This window comes from Peromyscus californicus, unplaced genomic scaffold (assembly GCF_007827085.1).
Source record: "Peromyscus californicus insignis strain IS unplaced genomic scaffold, ASM782708v3 Scaffold_8__1_contigs__length_139910024, whole genome shotgun sequence".
Classification (NCBI taxonomy): domain Eukaryota; kingdom Metazoa; phylum Chordata; class Mammalia; order Rodentia; family Cricetidae; genus Peromyscus; species Peromyscus californicus.
Window position 1 is genome coordinate 19,360,669 of NW_026294606.1, and position 14,780 is coordinate 19,375,448.

The 14,780-nt window shown below is 43.9% G+C and overlaps 1 protein-coding gene and 1 long non-coding RNA gene across 5 annotated transcripts in view; both read left to right on the top strand.

Moving 5' to 3' along the window:
• Window positions 1-2,093: 2,093 nt before the first annotated feature.
• Dtnbp1 (dystrobrevin binding protein 1) overlaps window positions 2,094-14,780 on the top strand; it is a 130,127-nt gene continuing 117,440 nt past the window's right edge. The window contains exons 1-3 of one of the 4 annotated variants that reach the window (XM_052729580.1): window positions 2,094-2,245; window positions 13,385-13,438; window positions 14,016-14,066. In XM_052729580.1, coding sequence (XP_052585540.1) covers window positions 2,190-2,245; window positions 13,385-13,438; window positions 14,016-14,066 — 161 coding nt within the window. In that variant the 5' untranslated portion in view covers window positions 2,094-2,189. Of the gene's footprint in view, window positions 2,246-11,395; window positions 11,522-13,384; window positions 13,439-14,015; window positions 14,067-14,780 lie in introns of those variants that run through there. The other 3 variants (XM_052729578.1, XM_052729581.1, XM_052729579.1) reach the window with 3 other exon arrangements.
• Window positions 2,255-3,389, top strand: LOC128104646 (uncharacterized). The gene is made up of 2 exons (XR_008216041.1): window positions 2,255-2,778; window positions 3,097-3,389. It is a non-coding gene; the product is annotated as an uncharacterized LOC128104646 (long non-coding RNA).

A 14,780-nucleotide genomic window follows, 5' to 3' on the forward strand; every position in this document is an offset into this window, starting at 1 on the left:
GACATTTACAAATCTAAGTTAGGTCCTGGTTGTTAAATGATCACAGTGTCTCTCCTAAAAGACCTCTGACAGTGATGTGGTGTGGAATCTTCTGAGTTTGTACAGCTTTACACATTAGCGGCAGCTTCCTTTGGGAGTCAAATCCCACCAAATCCTTGTGGGTTGCTCTGTTTGCCGTGAAAATCTGTTGTAACAGGATTTTTTTTTAACCCCTGCCCTGAAAAGTCCTGTGGGAAAGCACCCTACCCTTTTGTAGAAACTCAGGGTGGAAATGTCCCAGCTAACTGCATGATTCTTGGCTCTTATTAAACTGCTTGCTTCCCCCTGCAACTGCCGACCAGGTTGTAGTCTTTCTGTGTTCTTTGTCTTTACAAACTTGTTGTAAAATGCATTTGGGGCTGCACTGTGAAAAGTGTTTCTCTCCAGGAAGTCGCTAGCAGACTTAATACAGACTCTTAATTTGAACTTTGGTCGTGAGGGTGATGCCTGGGTTTTTACCCCTTAACACTAACGACCTACAGACCTGATAAGGTCATATGCCTGATAAACTTTAAAATAAACAGGATGTAAAATGCCAAGATGAACACACAAACACTGTCTTTGTTGAAAACGGACAAATGTAAGCAGCAAAGGAAAAGGAAAGCTTAGAGGGACAAAGATAGGGCCCAGATTATCATAAAACTGTATCCTCCTGATTGCTCAGCCAGTGATGAAAGAGAAGAAGGGGCCTGTATCGGGGTTACAAAAGTTCTTCTCTGTGCTCAGCGTACCCACTATTCTGGACTGATGCCTGTCTTTGCCAAGTGGTATGACGAACTGCCATACTCTCACTACTCGGCCGCGTCTACAGTGCTCTTATTATGAAGTGAGGGTCCCTGTTTCTCACACTCAAGTGTTCAAGCATATGAACCCTGTAGAGAACAATTTATATCCAAACCCCAATAGGGAGCTAACTCCCCTTTTTTATTTTGATACAACTAATAAAGTACATGCTAATATTCCTAGGGCAGCGGAGCTCCTGATACTGAACCTCAGACGAAACCTTGCCCATCATGGAAAAGAGAATGTCATCCTGTAGCCTGTTCTACAGAGAAACGAATCCTCATTTTGGAAGTTTGTACCCAAGAAAAGCAGGACTAAACACCCAACTTCCTAGCTCAGTAGTCAGCATCGTCCTCCCTCCTCGGTGGAAAAGGTTCGATGTGTTTTGATCATCACCTTTTCCACATGGAAGACAAGAATAAGAGCTAGGGAGGTAGCTCGGTGGTAGAGTGCTTGCCTAGCACACTGCAAAGAATGTTGGGTTTGAGATGACCCGTGGACACATGCTGAAACAATTGACGGGAAAAGGCTCAAACTAGAGAAATGGGTACCAGCAGTGCCTTGGTAGAAACATTAGATGATGAATAGGCTAAACCAGGGAGAAAGGATAGAGGGGAGTCTGTGAACGTAGTCTTGTAAGCAGCTATTGAAACAGAATGGATGAAAGGAAGAAAGAGTCGAGCAAATAAATGCACTGAGGACAACTGAAAGGTTGAAAACAGTTGGTACAGGAAGTAACAAGGAGGGCTGGCTCAGTTGTAGAGCCTTAGTATCCAAGATACTGTGAGTTCGACCCCTGCCCAGGGACGGGGTGGGGTGTAACAAATGATAACAACCTGGAGGTGTGATGGGGTCGGTTAAAGATCTAGAGTGTGAAAAGCAAGGGTATGGAGACAGGTGATCAATCACCGCCAAAGCCCAACACCGGGGACCAAATCCTTGACTCAGTGTTGCTACAGGGAGGCTACCCAAGAGATTCCCGCAGCTCTCTTCGGACCCTCGAAAGCCAACCCTTCACTACAGGGCGCGCGGGACGGAAATCATCTTTCCAAGATGCACTGGCGCTGCGGGAGTTATCCCGGAGAAGGCCCGGCTCTAGCTTAGAAGCCGGCGACCAGCAGGCTTCCCGCCGGGTCTGCGGAGAAAGGGGAGCGCCTGGGCGAAGGCCCCGCCCCTTCAGCGCAGCGGGACTTTTCCCTGCGCGCTGCACTGCGGCTGCGCGGGCCGGGCGCGCGGAGTGGGCGGGGACGCGGAAGGCGCGGCGGCTGCGGTGCCGGGCGAGAGTCGGCGGAGGGGCGGGGGCGCCCAACGGCGGCGTCCGGGGGCGGGCGGCGGCGGCGGCGCGAGGCCCGAAGGGAGGGGACGCGATGCTGGAGACCCTGCGCGAGCGGCTGCTGAGCGTGCAGCAGGATTTCACCTCCGGGTGAGTACGCGGTGGGCGACCCAGAGGGCCGCGGGGCTGCCGTCGGCTCGGCGCGCTCTCGCGCCTCGGAGACAACGAACTTGCCAGCGTCCCGGCGGCGGCACCGAGTCCCTTTGGCCCCGAGTGGCGCGGCCGGGATGCCCCCCTCCCCTGTCGCGGGGCAGCGGTGCTTGGCTGGCCAGGACGGTCACGTGAGGGGCCGTGTCCTCCGCATTGGGAGCCCGCGGGCCTACCCCGGACAGGACCCACCCGGGACCCGCCTGACCCTCCGGTTTCAGTTCCGACACGCTCGGCCCGAGCCTTGGCCAGGCTGGCCCGCCTCTTCTGCCACCTTCTCCTCTGCCTTTGCCCTGGTTCAACGCCGGGGTTGGAGGAGCTGGGCCAGAGGAACGGAACTGGGTCGAAACTGTTCAGACCAGAGTTGCCCAAACTTTGGCCGCCCCGGGGAACCTTTCGCAATCTCCAGGCTCTGGCCTCGCGGAGCTCCAGTTAAGCCGGAATGTCAGGGAAGGGGTCATTAAAGGATTCCCCAGGTGATTTCCGATGTGCTACAAAGTCTGGGAACATGACTGGATGCCAGGCTGCCTAAGCAGGATTTTACCATTTAACCTGACTACAAGTTACACAGTCTCTTGTCTCTACTTCTACGACTAAAATGATAGTGGTGCTCCTTATCTCATAAACTTATTGGGACTATTAGTAACTGTTAAATAAACAGGCAGTAAGCACTGTTTGTAGGTTTTTAGTATTTAATTCATTTACAACTTGTATTGCTTTACAAAAAGTGTCACCTTTATAAAGGATCTGACATCTCTCTGGTTTGTTCGTTTTTTTGTTTTGTTTTGATACAGTGTCTTATACTGTAGCCCAGATTGGCTTTGAACTGCTGGGAATACTCCTGCGTCAGTGCTGGGATTCCAGGAATCCACCACCATGACCTGATGGTCTGTCATGTGTTTGGAAGAGTGTTCACAACGTGAGGGCACCTTAGTCACGATGCTACTTTAATAATTAATGGGAAAAGCGTTAGCTGATCTCTCATCTCGTGGAACAAAAATGTTTATACTGTTTGCCTGTTGAATAGTAACAAACTGGCAAACATTTGAAAGCTTCCAATATAAATAAAGCATTACTGACAATTTTAGCTTTGTGTTCTAGTCAATATTAATTATGAGTGCCTAAGGAATTATTCAGTGGTAATTGTTATTGCATGCTTGTATTCTTAAACTATAAATTTAGGAAAAGTAACCTCCTTTTTTGAATGTAAATTTAAAAACCTTTAGTGTATTGCTATAAAAATAGCCTGCTTGTAGCCTGAGAGTGGCCATGACTAAACCCCGCTTGAATACCCTTCTGTTACTACTTCAAGGAATTTTGATGGCTTAGCAGTCCCTTTTTGTAGTTGCTAGGAGCGGACATCACATGGTTGTCTCAGAACCCGTTCTTATGTTTGATATTTGCTTAGAAGGTTTATTGCTAATTATTCTAATTAGGAATGTGGACTCTGGACTGCACAGGCCCACGATGTCTTCTGAGATCTGGATAGCTTTAAAGGTTTAGAGTTTATTTAGGGACAGGATCTGAGGGTATGTGATCAGGACCCCCTGGAAAGTGATGCCATAGCCTGGAGGCAGGTTTAGAGTTAGACACCCTGAGAAAGTTTTGTTCCTTGTGGGTTTTTATGTCTCAGCTTCCTTTCTGCACAGGTTACTTAGCAGACAGGCCAGCAGACCCTGCGCCATTATCCTGTTACCTGGCAGGGAAATAACACTCTTCAAATCATGTGTATCTGCCAGTGAAAAGGTAGCTCTAATTGCTGAGATTAACTTTGTTCAGTTCCTTAATTTCCTACAGTTTTTTTGAAGGAAAATCAAAACAAAACAAAAACCCAACTTTCTAAGTCTTTCATATTCCTGCTTGAGAACTACCTGTTTTGTTTTACATAACTTGGTCATTTTGATCTTGGCTAAGAAATTAAACACAATACACATTTCTGTGGTAATAAGCACTGAGGGATTCCTTTGAAAGAGTCATGGCAGTCACCTCCCAAGTCTATCATATTAAACCTGTTCCTGTAGGACCCTTGATAAGTGGAGCAAGTGTTTGGCAGACAGAGCAACTACTGTCTAAAACAGTTTTATATGTCCTGTGCTCAAGTTTCAGTTAATAGGTTTTCTGAGCTTGATATGTGCAGTGTTACTCCTAACAGTTAGCAGGGGCAATGACTCTCAAGTTTCTCCTCATTGTCAGCTTCTGAAAACTTGTGAAGCTGGAGTCTTAACTCCAGGCAAATTACCTTTTTAATTTTGTTCCATGTATATGTTTGTGTGTCTCTGTGTATGAATGTCATGTGTATGCAGGTGCCTGCAGAGGAGAGATGAGAGCATGGAATCCCCTGGAATTGGAGTGACAGGCGGTAGTAAACAGCCATGTGGTTGCTGGGAACCAAACTTGAGTACTTAGGAAGAACAAATCCTCTTAACTGCTGAGACATCACTCCACTGCCTTCCCCGAAATAGGACTATTTTTATTGTTCTCCTAAGAGAATGACACCTTAGTGACTAAATCATGTCCATCGATGTCCTCCAAGACTCTCCTCTAAGCCAGGAAACTGCTATCATCTTGTGGATGTCATCAGTGCCCCAATTTCGGAAAGAATGATCCTAGCTGGGCTTGTTGAGTATTTATAGGACCCCTCCTCACCTGAGTATCCAGCTGCTCCCTACTGCCTGTTATACTCAGTGCTGCCTTAATTACACATGGCCTCCAGAGGGGGTTAGCTGGGGATGACTAGAGGAGGAGAAGCCCTCATCTCTCCAGGGTAAAGGCTTTTTAGGTGCAGTCTGTTGGGGGAGATGCACCCACACCGCTATAAGTAATGCCTCACGTGTGTTTTGTAAGGAAGCTCAATAAACTTATTGGTTCCCCAAAGTGTACTTTGTAGATATCATGTCTTGGTTTGTCCTTGGGACCCTGGGGGATAGGGGGCAGTAAACATTATGTCTCTCCCAAAGAAGGAAGTTTAATTACAAGAGACCACAATATCTACAATCCATTCATACTTAAGGGGAAATGCAGTGTACAGTCATAATTGTTACAGGACAAGATAGAGATTACAGATGGTCTGGAGGAACCCAGGTTGTCCTTAGATTTTTAGCTTCTTTTCTTTTTTTTAGTACTAGGTGTCTTAGGGTTTCTATTGCTGTGAAGAGACACCATGACCACAGCAACTCTTATAAAGGAAAACATTTAATTGGGGTGGTTCACTTACAGTTCAGAGGTTTAGTCCATTATTATGGTGGGAAGCAAGGCAGCATGCAGGCAGACATGGTGTTGGAGCTGAGAGTCCTTACACCATGATCCAAAGGCAACAGGAAGTGAACTGAAACACTGGGTGTGGCATGAGCATCTATGAGGCCTCAAAGTCCAACTCTAAAGTGAAACACTTCCTCCAACAAGACCATACCTATTCCAACAAGGCCACACTTCCCAATAGTGCCATTCCCTTTGGAGGCCATTTTCTTTCAAACCACCACATTCCACTTCCCTGGCCCCCCAAAATGCATTAAGTCCAATTTGAAAAGTCCCCATAGTTTATAACTAACTGCCTCAAACTTATTTAAAAGTCTAAAGTTCATAGTCTTTTCTGAGATTCATGCAATGTCTTAACTGTTATCCTCTGTAAAATCAAAATAAAAAAGCAGATCACATTCTTCCAATGTATAATGGCACAGGATAAACATTATCATTCCAAAACATAGGGAAGGGAGCATAGTGAGGAAATACTGGACCAAAGCAAGACTGAAAACCAGCTGGGTAAACTCCAAACTTTGTATCTCTATGTCTGATGTCAAAATACTCTTCAGATCTGCAGCTCCTTTCAGCTTTGTTGACTGCAACAGACTTCTTCTCTTTGGCTGCTTCCACTCTCTGTTAGCATCTCTCCTGGGCAGGTAGCCTTTGGCTCTGGCATCTCCAACATCTTGGAGTCTCCAAGGCAATTCAGACTTCAACTTCACCGTTTCACACAATGACCTCTCTACTAAGCCTCCATTTAGGGACATCCCTGACACATGCCTGGCCTCAGCAGCTTTTCTTTGTCTTGGAGGCAAATTCCACAGCCCCTTTCTTCTGTCCTTAACTCCAGAACCACGTGGCTAAAGCTGCCAATTTCTACTGCTTGCTGGGGCTGGAACATGGCCCCTTGTTCAATTACATCTTCAACTTTTTTTTGATGGTTTCCTTCACTGCCTAAGCTTGGCTGTCCTGAAATTGGATTTGTAGTCCAGGTTGGCCTTGAACTTGGTGATCTTTCAATTATATCTTCATCGGCTTTCTGTTTTCGATGATTTCCTTCACTGCCCAAGCTTGGCTCTTCGGGAATGTGCTCTGTAGACTAGGCTGGCCTTGAAAGGGAAAAATCAGTAGCCATCTTGAGAGATGCTTCCCCCTCCCCTCCTCCAAAGGTATTTGCTGACCAGCAGTTTTAGAAGTGACCAGAAGTTCAACTTATAAGGCTGAGACAATAAATCTACGTATCCTGGACTTGGCAACACAAGATATGGGAGTAATGGGCTCAACTGACCAGAAGTTGAACTCAGAGGAGAGTAGGACTGAAACAATAAATCTGAATGTATATATCCTGGGTTCAGCAAAAGCAGGACATAGGGAGTAAAAATTTATGCCTCTGTAGATAGATACCCTGAATCCTCTTAGCCATCAGTAACCTCATGCTTATAGTTCAGCCAGTAACTTCAAAGAACTACCTCACCCTTAGCCCCCTTATCCAATCCCAAACTATATGTAAATCTTTTCTATATAAACCCCTTAAAGTGAGTGCTCGGGGTCGTTCTCCACCGGCTGTTTCGGATGTTGGATGGCGGACCAAGCTTGCTTGTTTTGTTATTAAAAACCTTTGTGTGCTCGCATCGGATATTGGCTTTGTGGTGGTCTTGCTTGGAGGACTTGGGACCTGGGCACAACACCTCAAACTCAGAGATCCACCAGCCTCTGCCTTCCCAGTGCTGGAGTTAAAGGTGTGTGCTACCACACCAGGCTCTAAGCTTTTCTTTAATTCCTTTTCTCAACTTGTAAATTTAGCTGGGTGGGATCTTGCCCTGAGGTTACCACTCCATTCTGTTTCTGTTCATCTCTTTGAATACAGGACTTAGGTTTTCTTCTCAATTTTTTTTTTCCTTGCTCAGCTTGTTCCTTTTCATTATATATCTTCACTAGAGTTAACACTAGTAACTGATAAGTATTTTGAATCCCCAGTATTAGGTTTCTCCACTGATGCAATAAGTTAGATCAAGTTGTATTAAAAGTAAAGGACCAGGTTTAATCTGAGCAAAGCATTCCTGGGTGAACCGTGGTGGTGGGTGGAGTGAGTGAGAGGGATTGGGGGAAAAGGAGGAGAAATCATGTGGTCTATAAACAGGAGCTTAAATACCCTGTAGGGGCAGTCTTGAGCAACTCTGGGGGAGGAGCTGCCATTTGACGGCTCCTGGAGGGCAGGGTTTGGAGAGGGAGGGCTGAGGCTGAGCGTCCAGAGGAAGAGTAACCACAAGACAGAGTCTATACTAGGCTGTTTTGATATTTCCGCTTCCAAGGGAATTAATCCAAAACTCTTTACTTTAGCCCCAGGAAAACTTTTAAGACAAGGGCAAAAAGCAGCCACATTCTTTACCAAAATATCACAAGAACAATTTCTAGGCAACGTACTCATTCTCCTCTGAAACCTCTTGAGCCAATCCCCCACAGTTCAAATCACTGTTAGCACCACTGTCTTCCATGCTCCTACTTGTATGGCCCATTAAGCAGTGCTTAAAGCATTCCACTGCTTTCCTAACCCAAACTCCCAAAGTCCATATTCCTCCAAACAAAAGCATGGTCAGGCCTATTGTAGCAATACCCCAGTTCCTGGTACCAGTTTCTGACTTAGGGTTTCTATTGCTGTGAAGAGACACCATGATCACAGCAACTGTTATAAAGGAAAACATTTAATTGGGGTGGCTCACTTGCAGTTCAGAGGTTTAATCCATTATCATCATGGCATAAGCCTAGCAACATGCAGGCAGACATGGTGCTGGAGAAGGAACTGAGGATTCTTACATCTTGACCCACAGGCAACAGGAAGTGGTCTAAGACATAGGGTGTGGCTTGAGCATATATGAGACCTCAAAGCCTGCCTCCAAAGTGACACACTTCCTCCAACCAGACCTGCTCCAATAAGGCCACACCTCCTAACAGTGCCACTCCCTTTAGGGGCCATTTCCTTTCAAACCACCACATGGAGAATAGAACCCAGTGCTTCACACATGCCAGGCAAGTGCCTTACTGCTGAGCAACATCCCCAGTTCCTTTTAACTTTTATCCATTGTACCAGCACCAGCACAAACCTAGTGTTGGAATTATATCATGTTCTTTTCCCCTAAGTGGTTAGCAGGTGAACCCAAGAGCCTTGGAGCTGGAGGACGCTGACTCTGTGTCTTTTTCCTTGAGTTCTGTTTTCATTTGACTTGGTTCTTGGAGTCAGTGTAGGGGTTCCTGTAGAACAGGGCTTTTGTTTGTTTATTTTTTAGACTAGATTGGCTCTGTGGGGAAACTATTGGAAGTACATACTTTGCATCTGCTATTTTTTTTTTAACTTTTGAGCAATTATGAACAAAAGCATAGGTTATTAGGTATGTAAAGCTCTTCAGGGAGCTGAAACACAAATTCCCTGAAGGTTTATGGCTGTATATTACAAGCTCATGACCACTGCCCCCAACTCTTCTTGTTTGGTATCTTCATTCTTTTCTCCTCTTCTGTAGTTTTAAATTGTGCAAAGAAGAGTATCTAATAATGTAACTTATAGTGTGGCCTCTAGGCAAAACTTTGCTCAAGATGTTGACCTTTCTAGAATTTCTTCATTTCCTTATTTTTTTAGGTTCTGGGAATGGAACCCAGGACTTTGTGGTAGGCAAGCAACCTGTCACTAAGTTACTCCTTCAGCCAGCAGGTCCTTCCTTCTTTCCTGTATATAAGTAGTGTATGTATGAGTGTGCAGGTGCATGTACCCATGTGTGTACAGACAATATTTAGTACCAAGTGCATTTCTCTTTTGCTTCCTACCTTTAACTTTTTTTCAGATTTACTTACTTTGTTTTATGTGTGTGTTTGCCTACATGTATGTATGTGCAAAGTGCCTTTTTTCATAGATGCTTTAAAAAGGTTTGAGAGGCCATATGCTCAGTTTTGTATAATATACACCAGGAAGTGTTTGTATATTGAGCTAGATCTGGCAGCTACCAAAGTTACAGAAGCAGTTTCTGCCCTGGTGGTAATGAAAAGCAAAGTGTAATGACCTGAACGTTAAAAGACACTAATGATGTGCTTTGTGAGCTCAGAGTCCTTGATTTGGGTGCATTCACTGAAGGCTTCTAAGTGGGCCTTGAAGGATAAGGATGGATTGTTACAGGTTTCAGTAAAGATACTGGAGAAATGGAAGCTATTATAGGAGATGTAGCTGGGAAGGAAGTTCAGGGCCTGGGAATAGAGAACTTTTCATGCTTTGCTTAATCTATCAAAAGATTTGTCCTGTGCTTGCTTTGTGTCAGGCCCTATTTTAGGTCCTGGGGCCATAGCACAGAACACCTAGACTAGTGTCCTGAGGCAGACCATCTAGAAGGTCAGAGCTGTTGTGGCTAACAGATTGAGGGATGGGCCTACATGAATTTTTGTGTTTGGGATTAGGGATGGCGAGCAGAGAAGCTATGCTTATAAGTGTGGGCCAGGTAGGAGATGAGTGTTGGCAGATATTTAGAAGAGGAACGATGTGACAGGCAGTGGTTGAGCTTGTCAGCAGTGAAAAGTGAAATGAAAAGTTGTAGAACTTGTGAATGTTGATTTGTAATAGCTTGGATAAGAGATGGCATTATACCAACATGAAGGAATAAGAAGGGACTTGAGGGGAAAGGAGCAGTTGACAGGGATTTTGTGAAGTAGCCCTTGAGGTCCAAGGAGCTCTTGGAAATTGAAGGTACCCCCAGGAGAGGGGTCAGAACTGAAGCAGTGTGTTTGGGGGACATTAGGGCAGAGGTGGTTTGAAAATATTTTCCCTTTTCTGAGTCTGTGCCACTTTGGTGTGCATTGTTGAGGCTGTAGAGTTTAAAGGGTCATATACACTTTTAAATGTGATAGTTTTGCTTTGAGATCACCCGCCCCAGTGTCTGTCTGTCTGTGTCTGTCTCTCTGTCTGTGCCACATACAGAATAAGAGATATGTAAACATAATAAATTGGATTTTGATTTGTGAACAGAATTTACAGTTGGAATAGCAGAAGGTTGAATGTGGTTTAAAGACTTGTGTTTTATGACCATATATGCTAGCTTGCAGGTTTTGTAGTGTTTCAAAGCAACCATCATCCCTTTTCCTACTACCTTGTAGACAAGGTGGGAATTGATGGGTGTGCAAATGAAATGCTGTCCATACAACCCAATGCAGTTGAGCCAGCTAGCAGATCTGTCTGTGTAGCTAGAGTTTTCCTGCCTGGCCCACAGTCAGGACAAATCTCTGTCACCCGCCAGTCCTACTCAGACCCAACCAAGTAAACACAGAGACTTATATTGGTTACAAACTGTATGGCCGTGGCAGGCTTCTTGCTAACTGTTCTTATATCTTAAATTAATCCATTTCTATAAATCTATACCTTGCCACGTGGCTTGTGGCTTACCGGCATCTTCACATGCTGCTTGTCATGGCGGTGGCTGGCAGTGTCTCCCTCCGCCTTCCTGTTCCCTCAATTCTCCTCTCTGTTAGTCCCGCCTATACTTCCTGCCTAGCCACTGGCCAATCAGTGTTTTATTTATTGACCAATCAGAGCAATTTGACATACAGACCATCCCACAGCATGTTTGTCAGTAGTACACAGGGAAGTTCTGTAGTATTCCACCCTGGCTCAGTAATGAGCATAGCCTGTTGATCTGTGTGTGGTTTGTGTCCATGTTGGTGTGATGTGAATGAGTGCTTACGGGGACCGGAGGGCCATGCTGTGTGGCTGTGAATGAGTGCTTATGGGTACCAGAGGGCCGTGCTGGAGTTTTTCTTGAATCACTTTCCACCTTGTTTTGTTTTTTGAGACAGGGTCTCTCACTGAACTTGGGCCTCATCAGTTCCACTAGGCTGGCTGGCCTGTGGGCTCCAGGGATCTGTCTATCTTCGTTTCTGCGGTGCTAGAATTACAGATGCTTTCCTTGCTTTCCCATGGATTCTGGGGATCTGAACTCAGGCCCTCAGGTTTGTCTTGATGGAGTTTGTCAACTAAGCCATCTCAGCCATCTCATTAATTACTTTTTCATCAAGTAATAATCCTACTTTTTATTTGAGTTAGTCTGAAGTTTCTCAGAATGCCCCCCCAATCATATTAGAAGTTTTGTTTAATTCTTGGCAAATCTATGTGGTTGGATATAATACTATTTTATATTTGAGGAAACTTGGGAATTCATCTGTATCAGTATTTCCTTCCCAGTGTCCTTGACATTAGGGAATATGAAATAGACTTTATTAAGTTTACAGCTCAAGATTTGTGTGAGAAATATAAGTTGTCTCCATGTGGAAATGCTACACTAAGGGTGTTCCTAGAAAAGAACTGATTGTCTTTTTTGTTAAGAGGAAAAATATGTATACATTCAATTTCATATTTTTGTTTAAAAATAAAAATAATAGAGGCAGGTGTGGTGGTGCACCCTTTAATCCTAGTGCTCAGGAAACAGAAGCAGAGGCAGGTGGATCTCTAAGTTTGAGGCCAGTCTGGTCTATATAGTGAGTTCCGTGACAGCCAGAGCTGCGCAGTTAGACCATGTCTTGAAAACAAAGAAAAAAGAACTTAAAAAGAAAAGAATAATAGTGGTTGTAACCCCACATCTTTTTCTTCGTTAAATTTTCTTAACTCCTTCTTGTCCTCTTGCATTTTATTCTAAATTTTGGTACATTGATATGTTGGGGGTTTTTTGAGAATGTATGATGAGAAAAGAATATTTAAAGACTTTATTGTTAGAAAAAAAAAATTGAGACAAGATCTCAAGCGGGCCTTGAACACTTAATCATCCTACCTTAGCTTCCCTGACTGCTGAGGTTCCAGGCACAAGCTTCTGTGTCTAGTTTAAAGCCATTTGTTAAAGTGAAAGCTTCAAACATACACAAAAATAGAGCAGTGACATGAGCCCCGTGTATCTCCATCAACAACCTTCAAGTGTTGACATCTGTGTCTCTCCTGTCGTGGTCAGCCCTGCACGGGTCTGCTGCACCGCTCACGGGGCAGTCAGCCCTGCGTGGGTCTGCTGCACCGCTCACGGGGCAGTCGTTTATTCACTAGCATAGACGTTACACAGATGTGCTGCCACAGTCATGACTAGGAAAATTAACACTAATTCATTGATATTATCAGTTACTCAGTCTGTAATCACATTCCCTTGCTCCTTAGAAATGCCTTTTTACAGCTGATTGTCCAAATCCAGATCAAATAAGTTCCACACATTACATTTGGTTAAAGATCAATTTTTGAAACAGATGGTTATTAAGGAGCCACATGGGGAAGCTCTTATTGAATCTTACAGCACTTTTACTTTCAGTTCTTTGTAATGATCTCTCTTTACCCTTTATCCCAGATTTGCTGTTTTTTTCTTTTATGGGGGAGGCAGAAAAGTTGATCTGTTGAATTTAAGAAATTAAAGGGTACTTTAGAATTCTGTATCTGAGATATCGACGTAGATGTATGTTATGCAGCACCTTCCATGCAGTGCTGTAAACGTAATCCTGCCTGAGTGGATCCACTGCTCTGTCTGACAGTCTCCTTCCTGATGGCCATATCCAGATCGTCACAACCTAATGCCCGCCGGCCTGAGATGGCAGGGCAAATGGTAGAACATGGCTGTAAAAACACCCTCCTTGGCTTCTACTTGTGGAAGGTGCTTCCGGGACAGCTAGAGCTTTATGGAATTTCTTAAACTCAGCTAGAGAGATGTACTAATTATTTTTGTATTATCAGATTGTTGACGTTTTTGAGCATTGTAATTTTGGAGGTGAGGTGTGGGCTGAAGCCCCTGTGGGGTTGAAAATGTTGACTTGTTAAAAATATATTTTATATTTGTTAATTTATAGGCTGAAGACTTTAAGTGACAGATCAAGAGAAGCAAAAGGAAAAAGCAAACCCAGGTGAGCTCAAGCCAGGAGCTTAGTCTGCATAACCTTAAAACATGCCTGCATAATTTTATGTGCACTACTTGCATGCAGGTGCCCACAGAAGCCAGAAGAGGTGCCAAATCCCTTGGAATTGGCATTACAAGCAATTGTGAGCTGCTTGATGTGGGTACAGAGAACTGAACCTGGATCAACTACAAGAGTAGCATGAGCCATCTCTCCAGCCTCTTCATTAGTGGTTTTAATCTTTTTTTCCCTTTCAAATAATGTATATAATTGTATACATTATTTAAAAGAAAACATGTAAGATGTCTTGTCTACATGTATATCTACCACAGAGGCAAGCAGAGGATGTTGGGTTCCCTGGAACTGAAGTTACACACAGTTGTGAGCTGCCGTGTGGGTTCTGGGAATTGAACCCAGGTCTTATGGAAGAACAGCCAGTGCTCTTACCTGCTGAGCCATCATTCCAGCCCCTTATTAGTGGCTTTAAAATTATTTACATAATAATTGACAATGCTAGAATTCTTACAATAGTTTTTTTAAAGTTGACTGAATCTGCAGCAATTCTAATAAGTGTTTCTCTTGTTAGGAGTGCTCCATACTTAGCGAAGTACTCCGCTGGACTGGAATTACTTAGCAGGTAAATATTTTCCTGTAGAGAAGAGTTGTGCTTTTAATTTTTGTTTAAAAATGCCTTACAGTTTTACAGATAAAACCTTAAAACACCACAATTTTCTGCTAGTGTAAAGACTGGAGATTGCTTATTTCTTTTCTTCGAAGGCATCTACTTTCAGCCCTCAGTACAAGGCCATTCAGATTTGGACAGATAATCACTGTTGTTTTTACTTGTGGATGATTCCAAATTAGAGAACTCAATTTGTTTTTGTTTTTGTTCCTTTTTTAAAAGACAGGGTCATATGTAGCCCAGGCTAGAACCATGTTCTGTGTAGTGGATGACCACTGAACTTTCTGATCCTCCTGCCTCCACTTGAGTGCTGGGATTACAGGCATGTGCTACCAAGTCTGTTTTATGTGTTCCTAGGGATCAAATGCAGGACTTTGTGCATTTTAGGAAAGCACTCTGTGAATGTTATATCACTTATTTCCCAACCCATTTCTGTTGACATGATAATAATAAGATGTGGCTCTTCTCAGACATGCAACAAAAGAAAACACATTGATAATTTGGACATAGTCAAAATTAAGCTTTTTTTTTTTTTTTTTTTTTTTTTTTTTTTTGGTCTCAACACCACCAGTAAAGCTAAGCAAAAACCCCCGGAGAAGAAAATATTTGCATATTGTTTGACTGATAGAGTAACATCCATAGTATGTAAAAGAACATTTATAACTCAGC